General features: G+C 53.1%; 6 protein-coding genes across 6 annotated transcripts; 5 read left to right on the top strand and 1 right to left on the bottom strand.

Moving 5' to 3' along the window:
* Positions 1–180: 180 nt before the first annotated feature.
* EKO05_0005862 (uncharacterized protein) lies at positions 181–4165 on the top strand (the record flags this gene model as incomplete). The annotated part of the gene is made up of 2 exons (XM_038939599.1): positions 181–1120; positions 1167–4165. 2 exons carry the CDS (start codon positions 181–183, stop codon positions 4163–4165), a joined length of 3939 nt encoding a protein of 1312 aa, XP_038798878.1.
* Positions 4166–4232: 67 nt separating this feature from the next.
* Positions 4233–4991, bottom strand: EKO05_0005861 (uncharacterized protein; the record flags this gene model as incomplete). The annotated part of the gene is made up of 2 exons (XM_038939956.1): positions 4233–4785; positions 4843–4991. The coding sequence occupies 2 exons, from the start codon at positions 4989–4991 to the stop codon at positions 4233–4235; spliced, it is 702 nt and encodes a 233-aa protein (XP_038798877.1).
* A 1588-nt stretch (positions 4992–6579) lies between these two features.
* EKO05_0005860 (Non-ribosomal peptide synthetase) lies at positions 6580–12488 on the top strand (the record flags this gene model as incomplete). Its single annotated transcript, XM_038939946.1, has 2 exons — positions 6580–7029; positions 7080–12488. 2 exons carry the CDS (start codon positions 6580–6582, stop codon positions 12486–12488), a joined length of 5859 nt encoding a protein of 1952 aa, XP_038798876.1.
* Positions 12489–12990: 502 nt separating this feature from the next.
* Positions 12991–13495, top strand: EKO05_0005859 (uncharacterized protein; the record flags this gene model as incomplete). Its single annotated transcript, XM_038939951.1, has 2 exons — positions 12991–13165; positions 13248–13495. The coding sequence occupies 2 exons, from the start codon at positions 12991–12993 to the stop codon at positions 13493–13495; spliced, it is 423 nt and encodes a 140-aa protein (XP_038798875.1).
* Positions 13496–13820: 325 nt separating this feature from the next.
* On the top strand, positions 13821–16501 carry EKO05_0005858 (H(+)-transporting V0 sector ATPase subunit a; the record flags this gene model as incomplete). The annotated part of the gene is made up of 3 exons (XM_038939849.1): positions 13821–13949; positions 14011–16114; positions 16164–16501. 3 exons carry the CDS (start codon positions 13821–13823, stop codon positions 16499–16501), a joined length of 2571 nt encoding a protein of 856 aa, XP_038798874.1.
* An 891-nt stretch (positions 16502–17392) lies between these two features.
* EKO05_0005857 (uncharacterized protein) lies at positions 17393–19006 on the top strand (the record flags this gene model as incomplete). The annotated part of the gene is made up of 3 exons (XM_038939589.1): positions 17393–17486; positions 17600–18887; positions 18946–19006. 3 exons carry the CDS (start codon positions 17393–17395, stop codon positions 19004–19006), a joined length of 1443 nt encoding a protein of 480 aa, XP_038798873.1.
* Positions 19007–19659: the final 653 nt, after the last annotated feature.

Raw genomic sequence — 19659 nt, 5'->3', positions numbered from 1 at the left:
GAGGCTATGCCTTTTGACGTTATGCACAGGATCCACGCACTATGTCGATCCCGGCCATCGCGTCTTGGATGGGGCACAGCTCCCTTGTACCCATCCTGCAGGTCTTCCTGGAAAACCTCATCACTTCGCGACGTCGAGTGAGCTTCCATCACCAGAATTCGACCTGGTATCGCAGGCACGATGGCGATCAAGAAGCCATCCTTCGCGCCATATCTTGGCTTCTTTCAGCTCCTCTTCTACGCAAACCCTACCTGGCTTGACAAGCTCCTCATCTTTGCTGGAGCTACCTTTGCGATTGCAGCCGGCGTCCCATTCCCACTTGTTGGTATTATTTTTGGTCAACTCGTTGATGACATCAACGATGCAACCTGCAGCAACCAGGCCGGTGCAGGCGGTGCTGGGGACCAGTCGTCTATCGATCAAAAGGTTCTCCTTCTTGTATATATCGGCATTGCAAGCTTCGCTTGTATTTATATTCATCTTGTCTGCTGGAATATAGCATCACAACGGCTAGCGCAACGCATTCGAGACCGGTACCTGAGGAACCTCTTACGACAAGATCTTGCCTTCTTCGACAATCTCCAGTCTGGGGAAGTGTCTTCCCGTCTCAATGGCGACATCTCGGCGATCGAGGGTGGTACGGGCGAGAAGGTCGGTGTTGCTCTGACTTGTCTCTCGTTCTGTGTAACAGCATACATCGTTGGTTTCATCAAGAACGCCGAGCTCACAGGGATGCTCGTTTCCTTGATCCCGGCGTTCCTTCTCATGGCAGTCGTCGGCGGCCATTACGTGGGCAAATACACAGTCAGTGTTGGAGGATACTTTGGATCCGCCAGTGCCCTTGCTTCCGAGGCATTGAGCAACATTGGTCTTGTTCACGCACTTGGCGCTAATGAGAGGCTTGAGAAGAAGTTCCGAGACCATCTAGGAAATGCTCGTCATGCCGGTATCCGGAAGGCTGTAGCTGCAGCTGTAATGGCTGGATTGCTCTACTTTATCGCTTACTCATCCAGTGCACTTGGTTACTGGCAGGGTAGCAAGAGAATCGCGGATACTGTCGACGGCAGGGGCAACGACACGATTGGAGAGATCTACACAGTGACTTTCATCCTTCTCGATGGTTAGTACATTTTCCAATACCTCGAGCCTCTCACTGACCGACCTAGGCGCCATTGTTTTGAGCCAGATTGCACCTATGCTTCCTCTATTTACTGGTGCTATTAGCGCTTTCGACCGTCTTCGCAAGGATATCGAAACGCAACCTACGATTGACAACACTTCGACATCTGCTGAAAAGCCTTCTGTGGTAGACGGCAAACTCACGTTCCGTAATGTCGAATTCACATATCCTTCTAGACCCGACCATCCTGTATTGAACGGCATCTCAATCAACTGCGAGGCTGGTAAGCTTACTGCAATTGTCGGGTTGTCTGGCAGTGGTAAATCGACGATTGCCAGTCTCATCAGCCGCTTCTACGACCCATTGGCTGGGGATGTTCTTCTTGACAACCGCAACATCAAGGACATCAACATAAAATCACTAAGAGGATTCATCAGCCTTGTTCCCCAGGAACCGTCTCTTCTTGATCGATCAATCTTGGAAAACATTGCGCTAGGTCTCGTCAACTCGCCAGCTCACTCCCACCTAGAAACTGTTCTCCTCAGCAACGCACTGGCCAATCTTACCAAGGAAGTTAGAGAAGGCGAAGATCTTACAAAGGTAGTAGAGAAAGCTGGACCTGACGTAGTTGAGATTCTCCGGCTCGTGCAGCACGCGGCAGGGCTAGCTGATGTGGCTGTCTTTATCGATCGCTTGGAGTTTGGTCTTGCTACGCTTGTCGGTTCGAGCGGAAGCCTGGTAAGTGGTGGCCAGAAGCAGCGAGTTGCTCTTGCCCGTGCTCTCGTTCGCGACCCTAGGATACTTATCCTCGACGAAGCTACTGCAGCACTCGACTCTGCCAGTGAACAGCGCATCCAGGCTGCTATTGACAAGGCATCCAAGGGTAGAACTGTGATCTCTATCGCTCATCGTCTCTCTACCATTCGAAACGCATCGAAAATTATCGTCATGAAGAAAGGCGATATCATCGAAGAAGGCACTCACGACGAGCTTTTGACACTGAATGGCTCGTACGCTGACATGATACGCTTGCAAACCGTAAAACCCACGGATGACGGTGCATCAAGCTCAAGAACAAGTCTTGACGATGATGAAATCGAACTAATCAAAAACAAGCATTCAGCGTCAGCCGTCAACGATACAGATGCGCTGCCCTCAAGTCCAGCCGAAAAGCCAGAGCCGTTGAAGGGAGCAAACGGAGAGATAGTCGCGAAGTCGATTTCGAGGACTATGGGACCTCTGGTTCGGCCGTACCTGCTGCTGCTTCTGTTGGCCTTCCTGGGCGCTTTGATTGTTGGTGGTCAGTACTCCGCGTCCGGACTTTTGTTTGGAAACGTCATGGGCGTCATGTCGCCTTGCAACCCGTCAGACTATATCAGATCTCAAGGAGCGCTGCTCGCGGGCATGTGGTTCATGGTCGCCTGTGTATCATTCTTTGCCAACTTCACAAGCTGGGCGACCTTCGGACTCATCTCAGAGCGCCTCATCTACAAAGTGCGTGTCTTGTCGATGCGCTCTCTTCTAGAACAACCCTTGCAATGGCATGAGTCCGAAGGCAGGAACCCTAATCAGCTCCTAGAGTACATCACAAAAGACGGCAACTCACTGGCTGGCTTCAGTGGCTCTATTGCTGGAACTTTGTTCTCGGTCGTTGTCAACTTCATCGCGGCTATCATCCTGTCACACATTGTTGCGTGGAGAATCGCCATCGTGTGCCTGGTCATTGTTCCCTTGTTACTGGGAGCCGGATATATGCAACTTCACGCCATTGGAAAGTTCGCAGTCAAGCATGCAGGCGCGTTTTCGTCATCCATCGGCGTCACGACCGAAGCTGTTGCAAACATTCGTACTGTTCATGCTCTCTCGATTGAAGAAGAGATCATCCATACCTATCGAAGGTCTCTTGTGGCACCACGCAAGGAGATGGTGAAGCAGAGCTTCAAAACTAACGTCTGGCTAGCGATTGCCAATTCTTGTGGGAGCTTCATCTACGCCTTTGCCTACTGGTGGGGTTCCAAGAACATCATCGAAGGACGATACGACCAAACTGCCTTCTTCGTAGTCCTCATTTCCATGCTGCTCTCGGCACAGTTGTGGGGTCAGCTTTTTACCCTTGCCCCTGAGCTCTCCAAAGCCAAGGGCGCTATCTCGCGCATTTGTGGAGTTGTGGATCTGGGGAACGATCCATCAGGTACAGCATCTAGCAGATCGTCGCTCAATCTCGATACCATTGATAAGGAGAAGCGGGATGTTGAAGCGCTCGCTGACTCGCCTACCCCTGCTGTACCTGGCGGTGGTGCTCGCGTAGTTTTCAAGGATGTTCAGTTCTCCTACCCCGCACGTCCTGGTGTGCCGGTACTGACCTCGCTGTCGCTCTCCATTCAACCTGGCCAGTTTTGTGCCCTTGTCGGGCCTTCCGGTGCAGGCAAAAGTACCGTTCTTGCGCTGCTTGAGCGTTTCTATTCACCTTCCGCGGGCAGCATCTCCATCAACGGGGTCGACATTTCGCGCCACCATGGCACCTCGTTCCGGGATGACATTGCTTACGTACCCCAGAACAACGTTCTTTTCCAGGGCAGCATCAAGTTCAACATCGCGCTTGGTGCTAGACCTGGACACGAACCATCAGATGCCGATATCCAAGAGGCATGCGAGCTCGCCAACATCCACCGAACTATTGCAGAGCTACCACAAGGCTACGACACCGAATGTGGTGCCAATGGATCGCAGCTTTCAGGCGGACAGCGTCAGCGACTGTCGATAGCGCGTGCACTTGTTCGTAAACCCAAATTGCTACTGCTCGACGAGAGCACAAGTGCTCTTGATGCGGAGAGCGAGAAGGCCCTCGAACTTGGTCTCGAGCGCGCTGTGAAAGGCCACGGTGTTACGGTCATTGCCATCGCTCATCGGCTACGGACAATCGCTAGGGCTGATGTCATCTTCATGGTGGACGGCGGTAAAGTGGTAGATCAAGGCCGTCATGAGGAGCTCGTTCAGCGGAGTGAGAGCTATCGTGTTAATGCTCTGCATCAAATGTTGGACTAGTATCTTGTCGTTGTGTTGGTATGAGTAGTATCATTAATAGATATGCGATATCATTGCATTCAGTATTTTAAGCAAGCTTTACGGCTTCCGGCAACAGCTTCTCTGCCCCTTCTGGAATCCACACGAACAGAGGAACGTCGTGATTCTCCTGGTTATTGTCCGTCCTTCCAGGCCAAAGGTCGACTCCTTTGTGGACAGGACGTTCCTTCAGCCAGCGGAAACCTGACTTCTCGTACAGCTTAACTGCGGCTTGCGAACTTTCTACGTAGATGGGTAGATGCGCTTGTAGTGCGATCTTTTTGCCATAATCGACCAATAACTCGCCGATGCCTCTGCGTTGCGAGTCTGGGTGAACTGCCACAACATGACAATACAGGTATCGCTCGTTGTTCCACATTTTTTCTCTGGTGTCCCAAAGCGGACCTATCAGTGCATCAGCGCGCTCTCTCTCTTTTCCTTGCAACCACCCAATTTCACCCTTCTTCCAGGTACTAGGGGTGATGTATACATCCCATAGCGCCATACCAACAACCTTGCCATTCTCTGAATCAACACATTTCAACGTGTATTGTGTAAGACTGTCTTGCCAGTACTGCAATACGTGCGCAGTGTGTCCCTTGCTGGGGTATAATTAGCGATGGATATCCTGCAAACAGCCTCAGTTCAGGGTCCCGTACCGGAACTCAGACTCCGGGTTTATCAAGTCCTCCGTTGTAACTGATGGGAATAGGGCCCGCGTGATGGCGTTGTCTTTGAAAGCCGCGAAATACACGTCGTAAACCGCGCTGACATCTGCAACCAGAGCAGGCAGGACCACGAAACCCATAGTGCACAGATCAAACTAATTGCCGGTGTAAGTTTGGTAGGCGACAAGAATCAGTCAGAGTAAGTTCACGGGTACTGACATGTTTCTCGGCTTAAGTCAAGGCTGCACACGCGCAGGTCGAAGCCTCAAATGGAAGATGGTACGAGGTCCAGCCCCCACTACTCCGTACTAGGAAGCTCGGGTCTGGAGTTTATAAGAAGTACTGCAGGATGACTGCTTGGCGCTGGCTGTCAGGTGATGTTGACTCAAGTGCGAACAGGCGATGACAGCTTCAAGATGAGGTACGGGACTGTCCAGAATTAAGAGCGTTTACCTTCCTCCAGCAGTGTGTCGAACCAAGAAGTCTAAGAGGTGCCAAGCTACTCCAAGTCGAAGATAGGAGCTGAGAGGTCGACTGGACATTCAGATCCTTGGTATTCGTCAACACCAAATTAGAGAGCAGGATTGATGTGGAGCAGACTCCGAGAGGTCATCAAGATTCCTCTGGACTAGCGCGCCAGACCCACACATCTCACATTTTAATCATCTGCTACAGTTAAAAATTACGCTACAGACATTGAGACCTGCTCGATGAACGCCTCTTCCGTAACTGTGCCTCGTCCTGGCATGTGAAGCTAAGGTTATCAGATCCGCTGCAAGCGAAGGTATTTCCCGTCGCAACAGTGGCCTGCACGGGTGCAACGGTTGCAGGGGGGTGTATTCTACATCTCAAAAATCATTTTACCACATGCGCAAACACATTCGTTGGAATCCACAATTGGCGCATAGGTATTGCACGCAGATGGCTTGCATACAGCACAGCACCACTTCGTCGGCCCTTCTTCTAGGTCGAGCACGCCTCGACGCGATGCAGCAGGTCCCAAAGAGGTGCATTCGATGTCGATCGGACAGAGATCGATCGTGCCCGAAACTCCTCATTAGCTGATCTGACTCCTCCGAGCTTTGGCCGTTATCAGATGGAATAGGATCTGCAGCCCGCCGATGTCACGCTGCATGACACGCATTTTGCTGTGGCCCCAATAGGCAGCTCCGTTCCTTGCACTATGATCATTATGGTTTCAAATAAACTTATCAGATGCAGCTAAACACAAGCCTCCAATCCAAGTTTATCTGATCCGCTAAATATGGGGTCAAGGCACACCAGACAACGTGCTTTTTTCTTACAGCTAAACAGGGGTACTGAACTAGCTTGATTGAATGCAATCCGTTGACCTTAAACATTTACGTCAGAAAAACGACATGCCTGGCACGAGAGGGCGTAGCCAGACAGATCCTGGGTCCACGTTGACGGAGACGAAGATGACGCGGACGGCTGGTGTCCTAACAAGACAGCTTGGCCGTGCTGCGTGTGTACCGGACTTACATCCTGGTCTAAGGTGTGGAGGGCTAGCTTTTTCTCTCATAGGAACGGGAGCTATGGTGGAGTGCTCGGTCACTCCAACTCGCAGTGAAGCTTGGCCTCCTATACGGAGGAGTGTTTAGGACAATCCCTCAGACGCAAGAGGACCCGCATCCCTCCATCTTCTTGCCACACGATCTATCACACCAACGACCAGAAGAAGGACTCCTATTCCTTGTGTTCTGAAAGATGCATCTGTCGGATGGTGACCACACCCTGCGGTATGGTGGGGTATCGCAAGAGAAACCTGATATCAAGATCAACAGCAATGGCACCTTGGACGTAGATGAGAATGGTTCATACGCCAACGGACACACTCAGATGAATGGCCATTCCACCAAAACCAACGAGGTGGATGTGACAATTCTTCAGGAACAGTCACCGAATGCAGTGCTTGACGCTCTTCTTACGGCATGGACTGTTCTAGTACAAAGATACCAACGAGATGTCTTCCACCGATTCTCATGGGGAATTAAAGGCGCTGGCTCAGATAAGCGCCAATGTATACCAACCAACGACCTGGACTTGCTAAAGCACAGCAGTGCCGCGACCCTAGCTGCAAAGATCCACGATCTGAGGCTGAAAGATGCCTGTTTGGACGGAGCTACCATTTTCCTGAACGATGGCACAAAAGATGAAGTATGGAACACAGTCCATTGATTTTTGCTCAGTTACTGATGAATGCGCAGTGGACTTTTGAGGTCTCGATCGACCTTGGAAAGAGTTCGAGACAAGCGACCTCACAATGGCTACCACCAATGTCACGACACCAGGCTGTGTCTGAACTGCATTATTTTTCTTTTATCATTGATACCCTTTCACGAAGACCTGATACCCCAATTTCAGACTTCCTCACCATCTCCGAGTCTGAGCTCGATGAGATCTGGAACTGGAACTCACCTTTACCTCCTGATCTGCAGACTTGCATGCACGAACTTATCGCAGAGCAAGCCGAGAAGCAACCTGAGAAGAATGCAATCGAAGCGTGGGATGGGAGTTTGACCTACAAGCAAGTTCAAGATTACTCCACGCATTTGGCACAAATCTTGCGGTCTCTCGACGACTCGCCGAACCAGATCATCCCAGTTCTTTTCGAGAAATGTCGATGGACAATCGTCGCTGTGCTAGCGATCATGAAGTCAGGTGCGTGCTTCGCACTACTAGATCCGGCACAGCCAGAAGGCCGCCTGCGAACGGTCGTCCAGCAGGTCAATGCTACTACCTTCATCGCGTCGAAAACCCAATCTTCGCTTGCTGCGCGAGTTGCACCTTCAGCCACCATCGTCCCGGTTTCTGCATCCAAGTTCGAGAAGGTGTATGGCCCATACGCCGAACAGCAGCCAAAAACGACTTTGCCGAAAGTGTCTCCGTCAGCTCGTCTCTACATCCAATTCACAAGTGGTAGCACGGGCTTGCCCAAGGGTTGCCTGATCTCGCACGGTCAGTACACGTCCGGTGCGATACCACGAGCATCTGCCGTAGGCTACCGACAGCACTCTCGAGTGCTCGATTTTGCCAGTTATGCTTTCGACGTTTGCATCGACTCTATGCTTTGCACGACTGCACACGGCGGTACACTCTGCACGCCCTCTGATGAACGCCGAATGAACGACCTCAGCGGTGCAATGCGAGATATGCGGGTTACCTTAGCTGGTATGACACCCTCGGTCGCTCGCACATTGGATGTGGATATCCTGGATCACCTAGACTCAATCGCACTTGGGGGTGAGGGTACCTCAGCAAGTGATGCCGCTTCATGGGGCCAAAGGACTAGGATTGTGAACGCCTACGGACCCTCCGAGTGCACAGTCGGCGCTACGATCAACGGTAACGTTGCATCTAAGCCATACATTACTATGGGTACCGGTACAGGTGCTGCAATATGGCTTGCTGATCCGGAGGATCATAACAAGCTCGTTCCAGTCGGTGCAGCTGGTGAGCTGCTGATAGAAGGCCCCATTGTTGGCATGGGCTACCTGAACAACCCGGCAAAGACTCAGGAGGTTTTCATTGAAAACCCCAAATTCCTGACCAAGGGGAGTAAGTCGTTCCCTGGTAGACAGGGCAGGCTTTACAAGACCGGTGATCTCGTTCGTTACGACCCAGATGGTCATGGTGAAGTGATTTTCGTCGGTCGTCAGGATCAGCAAGTCAAGCTCCGTGGACAACGTATCGAGCTCGCAGAGATCGAGTACAACATGCAGAAGCACTTATCTGCAGATACGCAACTGGCTGTTGAAGTCATCAAGCCTGGTGGCACTGGAGAGCAAACACTGGTTGCGTTTCTGGTCGAACAGAGAAAGAGCGGTATGCGCCATCTCGATGGACAAGTGTTTGGTAGCTTTTCCAATAAGTTCCAGGCTGCTCTTCAGGGGATGACAAAGCATCTCTTTAACGATCTTCCGGGGTACATGGTCCCGAGCGCTTACATCCCGCTCTGGAAGATGCCCCTACTTGTCTCATGCAAAACGGACAGGAAGAGGCTGCGCGAGATTGGCAATTCAGTCACTCGTCAGGATCTCCGACGCTTCAACGCTCTTCTTTCCGAGAAGAAAGAACCCACCACTGAGACGGAGCTCAAGTTGATTCTTATCTGGGCGAAAATTCTAGGCGGCGACGCGGACTTCGGCGCTAACGACAACTTCTTTAGTATGGGCGGTGACTCTCTAAGGGCCATGAGGCTCGTGCCCGCGGCAAGGGAAGAAGGCCTTATCCTGACGGTTCCGGATATCATGCTGAACCCGACCTTGTCCGGTATGGCTGCCAAAGCCAGACCTCTGTTCGAGGAAGACACGAGCGAGGTCGTTCCCTTTTCAATGATCGGAAAGGACTGGGATGCCGACAAGTCTAAAGTTGAAAGTGCTGAGCTGTGTGGTCTGAATGCTTCGCTGGTCGAAGATGTGTACCCCTGCACACCTCTACAAGAAGGCTTAATGGCTCTCTCTGCCAAGTTCCTCGATGCCTACGTTGCCCAGCGTGTCGCCGAACTCCCTGTCGATATGGCATATCGTCTGAAAAACGCTTTTGACAAGGCCGTTGAAGGCTCTCCAATCCTACGCACTCGCATCGTGAACGTCCCCGGTCGTGGCCTGTTCCAGGTTGTTCTCAAAGACGGCCAGCTTATGCGTGACCATGGCTCAGATCTTGCGAAGTATCTCGAACTTGATCGAGAAGAGACTATGGACCTTGGAAAAGCACTTTTCCGATACGGTGTCGTCCACGATGGAAGCAGCGATAAAGCCCATTTCATCATCACCATGCACCACGCGGTGTACGACGGCTGGTCCATGCCGCTTGTCTTCGATCGCATCAATCGTGCTTTCGTTGGCCTCGATACATCCCGTCCAGCGTCTTTCAAGAACTTCATCAAGTATCTGACCAGTCTCGATCCTACTGTCGCTAACGACTATTGGAGGGAGCGTCTGAATGGCGCAAGCCCACATCAGTTCCCCCCCCTGCCACACAAAGGATACATCACACGAGCCAACTCTTTGCTCGAGCACTATGTGACAGTGCCAACATCGGCCCATTCAAAGCTAACCCTCGCAACCATCATCCGCGGTGCATGGGCCCTGACATCCTCACTGTACATGGGTCATTCCGACATCGTCTTTGGCGAAACCCTCACAGGTCGTTCCGCACCTGTCCAAGCTATTGAACAGATCGAGGGCCCCATGATCACCACCATTCCAGTGCGTGTGCGTCTGAATCTTGACCGCCCCATCTCCGAGTTCCTGCAGCAAGTGCACACCCAGACTATCCAACAGATCCCTCACGAGCATCTCGGTCTGCAGAACATCCGTCGGCTGAGCAAAGACGCACGTCACGCTTGTGAGTTGCGCACTGGTCTTGTTCTCCACCCGAAGGAAGATGAGAACGGGAATGAAGGAAGAACATTAGAAAACGCGCCGGGCGATGCATTCCTGCCTGCTGATGATGCCGAAGCTGCAAGAGAAGCATTGAAGTTCAATACCTACGCACTCATGCTTGTTTGCACGCTCGACGAGAACGGCTTCTTGATCATGGCTAGCTTCGACTCCAACTGCATCGCCTCGGCAGCTATGGAAAGGGTGCTTGTTGTGCTAGACCGTATCGTTACCGCTTTCCTTGGAAACCCCGAGAGCAAGCTCGGCGATGTGGCTATCCTGGATCCAGAAGAGCTGCAGGATGCATTGAAGTTGAGGCCGACGGATGTCATGGTTGACAGTGGTGTGGACATGCTGCCAGCACAAGTCACGGAGGACGGCCAGGCTAAGGAACTCTCCGCGAACGAGGAGAAGCTTCGTGGCCTTCTGAGCCGTATCCTCGGTATGCCAGAGACAGACATTAGCCCCAACGACAGCTTCTTTGAACTGGGTGGTGACTCTATCGGCGCCATGAGGCTCGTGTCTGAAGCAAGAATGCAGGGCTTGGCCATATCGGTTGCCCAGATCTTCCAGAGCAAGTCCTTGTCAGAACTTGCTTCGAGTATCGGTAACGAAAAGGAGGATAAGTTACTGGATGTGCTGGCTCGCATCTTGGGCATGTCCAAGGGCGAGATCTCCCCCAATGACAGTTTCTTCGAGCTTGGTGGTGACTCGATCGGCGCCATGCGTCTTGTGTCTGATATACGCTCACAAGGGCTCAGCATCAGCGTGGCACAAGTCTTCCAGAGCAAGTCGTTGTCCGAGCTGGCTTCCCAGGCTGAGGAGGTTTCCTCGGGCGAGCCGGAAGCGAACGTCGATGCCCCATTCGCTGCTCTAGGAGCTGATGCGGGCTTGTTCAGTGCAGATCGCATGGTGTCCTACCTTGAGAACCCGGAATGGGATATTGTCGACATTTATCCTACACGGCCTCTACAGCAGCTTGCCGTCGAAGGCACAGTAGATCTGCCGCGCTATTCGCTGCGCTACGAACTTATCAAGTTTACTACAGCCATCGACTCGAACAAGCTTGCGTCCGCCTGTCAGGAGCTTGTCGCTCGTAACGAGGTCCTGCGCACTGTTTTCGTTGTTGATGGCGGTAAGACGTTGGGTCTTGTAATCCGCAGCCTCAAAGTTCCGTACAGCGAAGTGGCGGTTCCTGAAGGCGAGGACATCAACACTTTCGCGCACGGCTATGTGAAGGAAGATATCCAAGCTCCGAAGCCACATGGTTCGTCCTTCATTGGCTTCACACTATTCAGATCCTCCTCTACTGGCGCCTCTACCCTTGCGTTCCGCATTTCGCACGCCCAGTACGACGAGATTTGCCTCCCGCTTCTCTTCGATCAACTCTCTGCTCTTTACGCTGGCACGGACGTCTTCGAAACCGTACCTTTCACCAAGCATGTAAACCACGTCGTCCTGAATAGCATTCCCAAGAGCATCCCCTACTGGCAACAGCTTCTCGCTGGCTCCCAGATGTCCGTTCTCAAGCCACAGATTCCTCTCCAAGACAAGAAAATGGCAGACATCTATCTTGAATTCGACATTTCCTCACGTCCCAAGGACATAACTATCGGCTCCCTCCCCACCGCCGCCTGGTCCCTCGTCCTCGCCAACCGCCTCAACGTCAAGGATGTCGTCTTTGGCGAAGTAGTCACAGGCCGCAATCTCGGCGCTCCCAGCGCTGATCGCATCTTCGGACCTACATGGCAGTACATCCCCTTCCGCGTTCCTTTCAAGGCTGGGTGGACACATCTCGACCTTCTCAACTTTGTTCAAGCGCAGCATATCGAATCCGCAGGCTTCGAGAGTATGGGCTTAGCCGAGATTGTAGAGAACTGCACGGACTGGGATGCTAACGAGGTGACCTGGTTTGATACCGTGGTACATCAGGCGCCTGCTTGGGTTGAGGAGCTGCCGTTTGGGAATGGAGTTGATGCTAAGTTTGAGACGCTGTATCCACACGCCGAACCATTGAGGGAGTGGAAGTGCCAGGCTTTCGTCAAAGAGGGTGGCAAGAAGCTGGGTATCGAGATCGTCACGTTCGAAGAGTGGATCCCGGTGGCCCATGAAGTCCTGAAGGAAGTCGGGCAGGCGCTGGAGGACCTGCAGCAAAAGGCCAGTCAGCCTATCTTTGAGAGCGCAGGTGAGACGAAGCAGCAGTCGCTGGAAGACTTTGAGGGTGTGATGTAATTCGTTGCACTTTGGAGTATGGTCATGGTGTTGGGGATCATGTTTAGTTTGTGGATGTTCCTTGCTTTGTCTAGGGTAGTGTCATCGCGTTCAACCAATAGTGGGTTCCTTGCTTCGTGATCAGTATCGACGTGCTCATTTCGCGTCACCACGTGGGTTCAGCAAGGTGATTCAATACATCCACGGTTGCAACTTCCTCAGCGCCAGATTATCAGGAATGTGCTTGGTCGTTACTTGTGACGTGTCACACACACGGCAGACGGCATCATTGATGCTAGGAAAGTGCAGTGACTTTAGCAGTCCCTTCCTGTGTCTGGCCTTGATGGAGGAGCTGCCCAAGCACTGACAATCGAAATCATTACTGTTCTCTCAGCACCTTCAGCACCCACTCAGCAGCGTTAAGCGTATCCACAGCACCCGCATAGCAGCCTCATATCACTATCACCCATTACTCAGGAGCTCTCGGCACGCAGGTTGTCACTGTTACCACGCCCCAGTCGATATGCAGTTCCTGTTTCGCATGCTCACCTTCGCCGTCTTCGCATTAGCCCTTCCCTCAGCCGAAAAGCAGGACTCCAGTGGCTCTCAGCAGATTGGCAAAGGCGGAGCGCTCGTGACGGCTGGGCAGTGCAAAATCGGCCAGCGTTACTGCTTTGGCGCCATCGTTGGTGATCTCAGTATGTCCCACCTCCTGTTTCCTATCTGATCGTCGCTGTTCTTCTCTCGCACGTAAGCACAACCCTTGCTAATACTCCTCAGACGTGACCAAACAAGATATCCTCCACCAGTACTGCAACCAGAAGTACAAGAACGACTGGCAGAGCTGCAATCGGTGCAAGCGGCCGTGGGCTATGCCAGAGTGTTGGGACGGACCGGGAGCGTGGGCGAGTGTGTTCGAGTGCAAGGGTCCGGAGGTGTACAAATGGGTAGAGAGGTGTGAGGGCTCGGGCTCGATATGCTCTGGCGGGACTTGTCGCTGGACAAGAGCTGAGGGCTTGGCCGAGTAGGTGCCGTTGCACTGTCGCTGTTACGGTGGGTGATGCGCGAAGTCCATGGTTGCGTGCAAGACAGGCGTAGATATATTGGGGACTATTGCGGCAGTTGTTGATGGCGAACTTATCTCAGCTCTCTCTGCTTCTTGTCTACGTGCTGAGTGATGGTCTACGAGATGACGCAGCTGTCGAATCACGTGACGTGGCTTAGCGCAATGTGCAGCTTGGAACGCCATGATGGCAGCACAGCACTCATCAACACCCATCTCGCCGCCCGCGCCCCGAACGGACCTTGAGACAAGCAGCCCCCCGCAGGAAGACTTGTCTCTCTACCGCCATCATGGCACCGCAAAAGGACACCATGTTCCGCTCGGCGGACATGTCCTTGACCCAGCTCTACATTGCCAACGAGATTGGCCGCGAGGTTGTCTCTGCGCTTGGAGAGCTCGGCGTCATGGACTTCAGAGATGTGAGTGCACATGTGCAGGCTTTGATGCTAGACGTGGACTTGCAGATTGACGGGATGCCAGCTCAATGCCGAGACGACTGCCTTCCAGCGCACCTTCACGCAGGAGATCCGCCGCCTCGACAACGTGGAGCGCCAGCTGCGCTACTTCCACGCCCAGATGGACAAGGCAGACATTGCGATGCGCTCCATCTACGACTTCAACAACCCCTTCACCTCCCCCTCGGCCTCCGAGATCGACGAGCTTGCCGACAAGAGCCAGAGCCTGGAACAGCGCATCGCCTCCCTCAACGAGAGCTACGAGACGCTGAAGAAGCGCGAGGTGGAACTGACAGAGTGGCGCTGGGTGCTGAGAGAGGCTGGCGGCTTCTTCGACCGCGCCCGGGGGCAGACCGAAGAGATCAGGCAGTCTCTTGACGATGACGACGATGCGCCTCTCCTCCGCGATGTGGAGCAGAACGGCTCGGGCGATGCCTCAGCCGAGCGATCCTTCACCGTCATGAACATTGGTTTCGTTGCTGGTGTTATCCCTCGCGAGCGCATTGCCGCTTTTGAGAGGATCTTGTGGCGTACGCTTCGTGGCAACCTGTACATGAACCAGTCCGAGATCCCCGAGCCCATCATCAACCCCGAGACCAACGAGGAGACCAGCAAGAACGTCTTCATCATTTTCGCTCACGGTAAGGAGATCATCGCCAAGATCCGCAAGATCTCCGAATCTCTCGGCGCCGACCTGTACAGTGTCGATGAGAACAGCGAGCTGCGCCGCGACCAGATCCGTGAAGTCAACACACGTCTGAGCGACCTGGCCAGCGTACTGCGCAACACCAAGTCAACACTGGATGCGGAGTTGACCGCCATTGGTCGTAACCTGGCGGCCTGGATGGTAGTCATCAAGAAGGAGAAGGCTACCTACGAGACGCTGAACAGGTTTTCATACGACCACCAACGCAAAACCCTCATTGCAGAAGCCTGGGCCCCGACTAGCTCCCTTGATCTCATCAAGTCCACTCTTTCCGACGTTAACGAGCGCGCTGGATTGTCAGTACCAACCATTGTCAACCAGATCAAGACGACGAAGACGCCGCCCACCTACTTCAAGGTCAACAGATTCACCAATGGTTTCCAGACCATCATCGACGCTTATGGAACCATCAAGTACCGCGAAGTCAACCCTGCGCTGCCCGCCATCGTTACCTTCCCCTTCATGTTCGCTGTCATGTTTGGTGATGCTGGTCACGGTATCATCCTTCTGTGCGCGGCTTTGGCTATGATCTACTACGAGCGCAGACTGGAGCGCAGCAAGCTCGACGAGCTGTTCTCTATGATGTTTTACGGTCGTTACATTGTCTTCATGATGGGTCTCTTCTCCATCTACACTGGTCTGATCTACTGCGACGCCTTCTCCCTCGGTCTTCCCTGGTTCAAGTCTATGTGGGTCTGGGACAACGATGGCAAGGGTCCTACTGCTTCTCGCGTCGAAGGCTACACCTACCCCTTTGGCCTGGATTACCGCTGGCACGACACTGAGAACGACCTGCTCTTCTCCAACAGTTACAAGATGAAGCTCAGTATTCTTCTTGGTTGGTGCCACATGACCTTCTCGCTCATGTGGTCGCTCGTCAATGCACGCTACTTCAAGACACCCATCGACATCTGGGGTAACTTTGTGCCTGGCATGATCTTCTTCCAGTCCATCTTTGGATATTTGTCCTTCTCAATTGTGTACAAGTGGTCTATCGACTGGGCCGCCAAGGGACAAGACCCTCCTTCTCTGCTGAACATGCTGATCTACATGTTCTTGCAACCCGGTACCCTTGAGAACCCCGACCAGCCATTGTACCCTGGCCAGGCTACCGTACAGGTCATCCTTTTACTGATGGCTCTTGTCTGCGTCCCTATTCTTCTCTTCTTGAAGCCTTTCTACCTCCGCTGGGAGCACAACAGGGCTAAGGCTTTGGGCTACCGTGGCATTGGCGAGTCCGCTCGCGTCAGCGCCTTGGACGACGAGGATGAAGACACGAACGGTAACGCCAACGGTGGACGCGAGAGCTTTGGAGACGATGATGACGGCATTGCAATGATCACTCAAGACATTGGTCACGGTGAAGAGCATGAGGAATTTGACTTTGGCGAGATCATGATCCACCAGGTCATCCACACCATCGGTAAGCACACCTATCCTCGGGCACAGCAATATATCCTAACACATGATAGAATTCTGCCTCAACTGCGTCTCTCACACCGCCTCTTATCTCCGTCTCTGGGCCCTCTCTCTCGCTCATCAGCGTCTCTCCATCGTTCTTTGGGAGATGACTATGAAGAACGCCTTCACTCACACCGGTGTCGTTGGTTCGATTCTTATGGTGTTCATCTTCGGTTTCTGGTTCGTGCTCACCGTCATGGTTCTTTGTGTTATGGAGGGTACGAGTGCCATGTTGCATTCGCTGCGTCTGCACTGGGTCGAGGCTATGAGCAAGCATTTCATTGGTGATGGTGTGCCGTTTGAGCCGTTCAGCTTCAAGGTCCTGCTTGAGGAGGATCCGGTGGAGTAGTTTTCTCTTTTGTACTGTAGGATATGTTGCATGAGTAGTCGTAGTGGTATATAGATATGTGCAATGTACACGTTCCCACAAGGACCTGCAGTTTCCGTATGACTCATAGAATCTTTACGGGGCATCTAAAGAATCCAAGATCTGCCGACCCTAAGACAGTTGTCTGATTGCATTGTCATTGTAAAAGTTGCTCTGCCGAATTGGTTGTATAACGTTCGAAAGAAACGAGCTTTTTTGTAAGAGTGCAGTTGCTTTTTCGTGGCAGCTGAAGGTAAGCTGACAGGGGCAACCAGACTCACGGAGACGCGCAGACAGGATGCAGTGTGAGTCGCAGTAAGGCTTGTAGACAACTGAACGGATACTACTGTGCATGTACGACAAGATGCGGCGGTGTGAGAGCAGCGTGCAGTAAGCAAACATGCTGTGCGTGCTGTGCTACACAAGCAGTTACAACGAGAAGCACGAGGCACAGCGGCATATATGTGATTGGGCCGTGGGTCCACCCTCTCTAGTGGCTGCAGTGGCTGAACATCGGTCGGGGATCGTTGGTCCTGGCACAGCGCGCGTTCTCAGATCGGAGCCTGGGAGTGGATGCAGCACATGGCGGCGAAGCTGCGGTGTGCATTGGTGGGCATTGCGAGAGCGACGTAGTGACATCTCCAAAGGCCCGACCGTAGCTGACCCCACCTATTCTCGTTTGCATCCCTTTCCCTCTTCTCCCTCCGTAGCTCTCACCTACGTTGTTGCTTTCCTCCGACTTTCAGCTCATCGGCGGTACCGGTAGCACAACAGATTCAGGGTCCAATCCTCCGATCCTGCCAGCCCCGCTTTGCTTAAGCTTAACCCCTCCTACATTGGCGAAAGCTTGTCTTCGAGCTCCAACCCATCAACATGTCTTTCTCAGCAGATAAGGTCCCGATACTAAAGGCCGGTGCTGGCCATGGTCAGAGGAGGTTCTCGAGCTCCAAGGAACCGAGTGGTAATGGTAAGTGCTTGGAGTTGGTGTGTGAGAGCAGGAGGAACTTGGAACGATGGCAGGAGACAAGACGTCCCGTCCGTCCAGCGTGGTTGAATCTCTTTTCTGACTGATATTCCTAGAACTTGGCTCCAGCATCCACCGCAACTTCCGTGAATCGCACGAAGGCCACAAGCCCCACGCTGGGCTCGATCCTTCTCGCTCTACCACAGGTGTCGTCTGGACATCAGAGCAGGCCTACAAGTATGGTTTTGCCGACGAGCCAGACCTTTGGTCAAACCTGGGTCAGGGAGCCCCAGAGGTTGACGATGGCATCGAGGGCTGTTTTGAGCGCCCTAAGGAGGTCGATATCAGCGCACACGGCCGAGAATACGGTCCCACCGCTGGCATTAAGCCACTGAGGGAGGCAGTCGCCAACCTTTACAACCAACACCACCGCCAAGGAAAGGAGAGCCAGTACACATATGAGAACGTATGCATTGTCCCTGGTGGCCGCGCAGGGCTGATTCGAATCGCTGCTGTTTTGGGCACCTGCTACTTGGGCTTCTTTATCCCTGACTACACAGCCTACAACGAGATGTTGTCCTTGTTCAAGAACATTGCTGCTATTCCTATCCCGCTCGGTGAGCAGGACCAGTACCACATGTCGCCCGACAAGGTGGCTGAGGAAATCGCCCGTGGCACCTCCGTGCTCTTGACTTCCAACCCGAGGAACCCAACCGGTCAAATGGTTACCAACCCTGAGCTGGCGAAAATCCAGAACATCTGCCGTGACCGCGCAACCCTCATCATGGACGAATTCTACTGCGGTTACAACTACACCACCAACTGCGACGGCACCGTCATCTCGGCGGCTGACAACGTCGAAGACGTCGACGAGGACGATGTACTCATCATCGATGGCCTGACCAAGCGCTTCCGTCTTCCAGGCTGGCGAGTGGCCTGGGTTCTTGGCCCCAAGGAGTTCATCAGCGCCATTGGCTCTTGCGGTTCCTACCTCGATGGCGGCTGCAACGTGCCCTTCCAGGAGGCGGCCATTGAGATGCTGAGCCCGCCGCGGGTGCGCAATGAGATGCGCGCGCTGCAGACGCATTTCCGCACGAAGCGTGACTACGTCATCGGACGGCTGCAGGAAATCGGCTTCACGTTCCCGTACATGCCCAACTCGACGTTCTACCTGTGGTTGGACCTGAGCGGGCTGCCGGAGGGGATCAACGACGGCCTCAACTTCTTCCAGGCGTGTCTGGAAGAGAAGGTCATTGTCGTGCCCGGTATCTTCTTCGATTTGAACCCCAGCAAGCGCCGTGATCTGTTCGACAGCCCGTGCCACCACTTTGTGCGCCTGAGCTATGGACCGAGGATGGATGTGCTGGAGAGGGGTCTGGACTCGATCCAGAAGATTGTTCAGAAGTGAGTTTGGAGGGTCGTCGATGCATTGGGCTGTGGGTGGTGAGCTGACATACTTTAGGTACCGTGAGAACCCTGGCCACAAGCAGATGCCCATGAGGCCGCGTGGTGGCATGTCTTGAGCGCATGAGAGGATGGAGTGGAAGCAATGGCTGTTTTTTTGCCTTTGGAATAGAAGACCAATAGACAGAGCATGAGAGGATCTTTGGAATAGAAAACCAGTAGACAGAGCATGAGAGGATCTTTGGAATAGAAAACCAGTAGACAGAGCATGAGAGGATCTTTGGAATAGAAAACCAGTAGACAGAGCATGAGAGGATCTTTGGAATAGAGAACCAATAGACAGAGCATGAGAGGATGGAGTGGAAGCAACGACAGTTTCATTGCCTTTGGAATAGAAATCCAGTAGACAGAGCATCACGTCGAGAATACAGGACTGACGATACGAGCTGGAGGGTGTTGGAGCCTCCCCATAGCTAGAGACAGATTCGTGCGTCTTTGTGGAGTTTGCTGAAGTCGCCAAGATGTTTTGCCATGTTCCCTATCAAACTGTCTCTGGGACAGGAGGGATGAGCTTCTTTGCACAGCGATACATATACAGTAAGGTTAGACTCTACGCAGCTCTAACCGTGCTCAAGTCTTGACGTGACTTGCTTCCAGCCATGACGGTTCTCTTGGTCGATCGACTCTCCAACGCTTCTGCCGTCTCTCGTGGAGCCACGCCCGTTCTCTTCGTCGATCGACTCTCCAGCGCTTGTCGAGCCAGGTCCGCTGT

The sequence above is a fragment of the Ascochyta rabiei genome, chromosome 9 (genome assembly GCF_004011695.2).
Source record: "Ascochyta rabiei chromosome 9, complete sequence".
Taxonomy (NCBI): domain Eukaryota; kingdom Fungi; phylum Ascomycota; class Dothideomycetes; order Pleosporales; family Didymellaceae; genus Ascochyta; species Ascochyta rabiei.
This window is presented reverse-complemented; position numbering and strand designations above follow the sequence as displayed.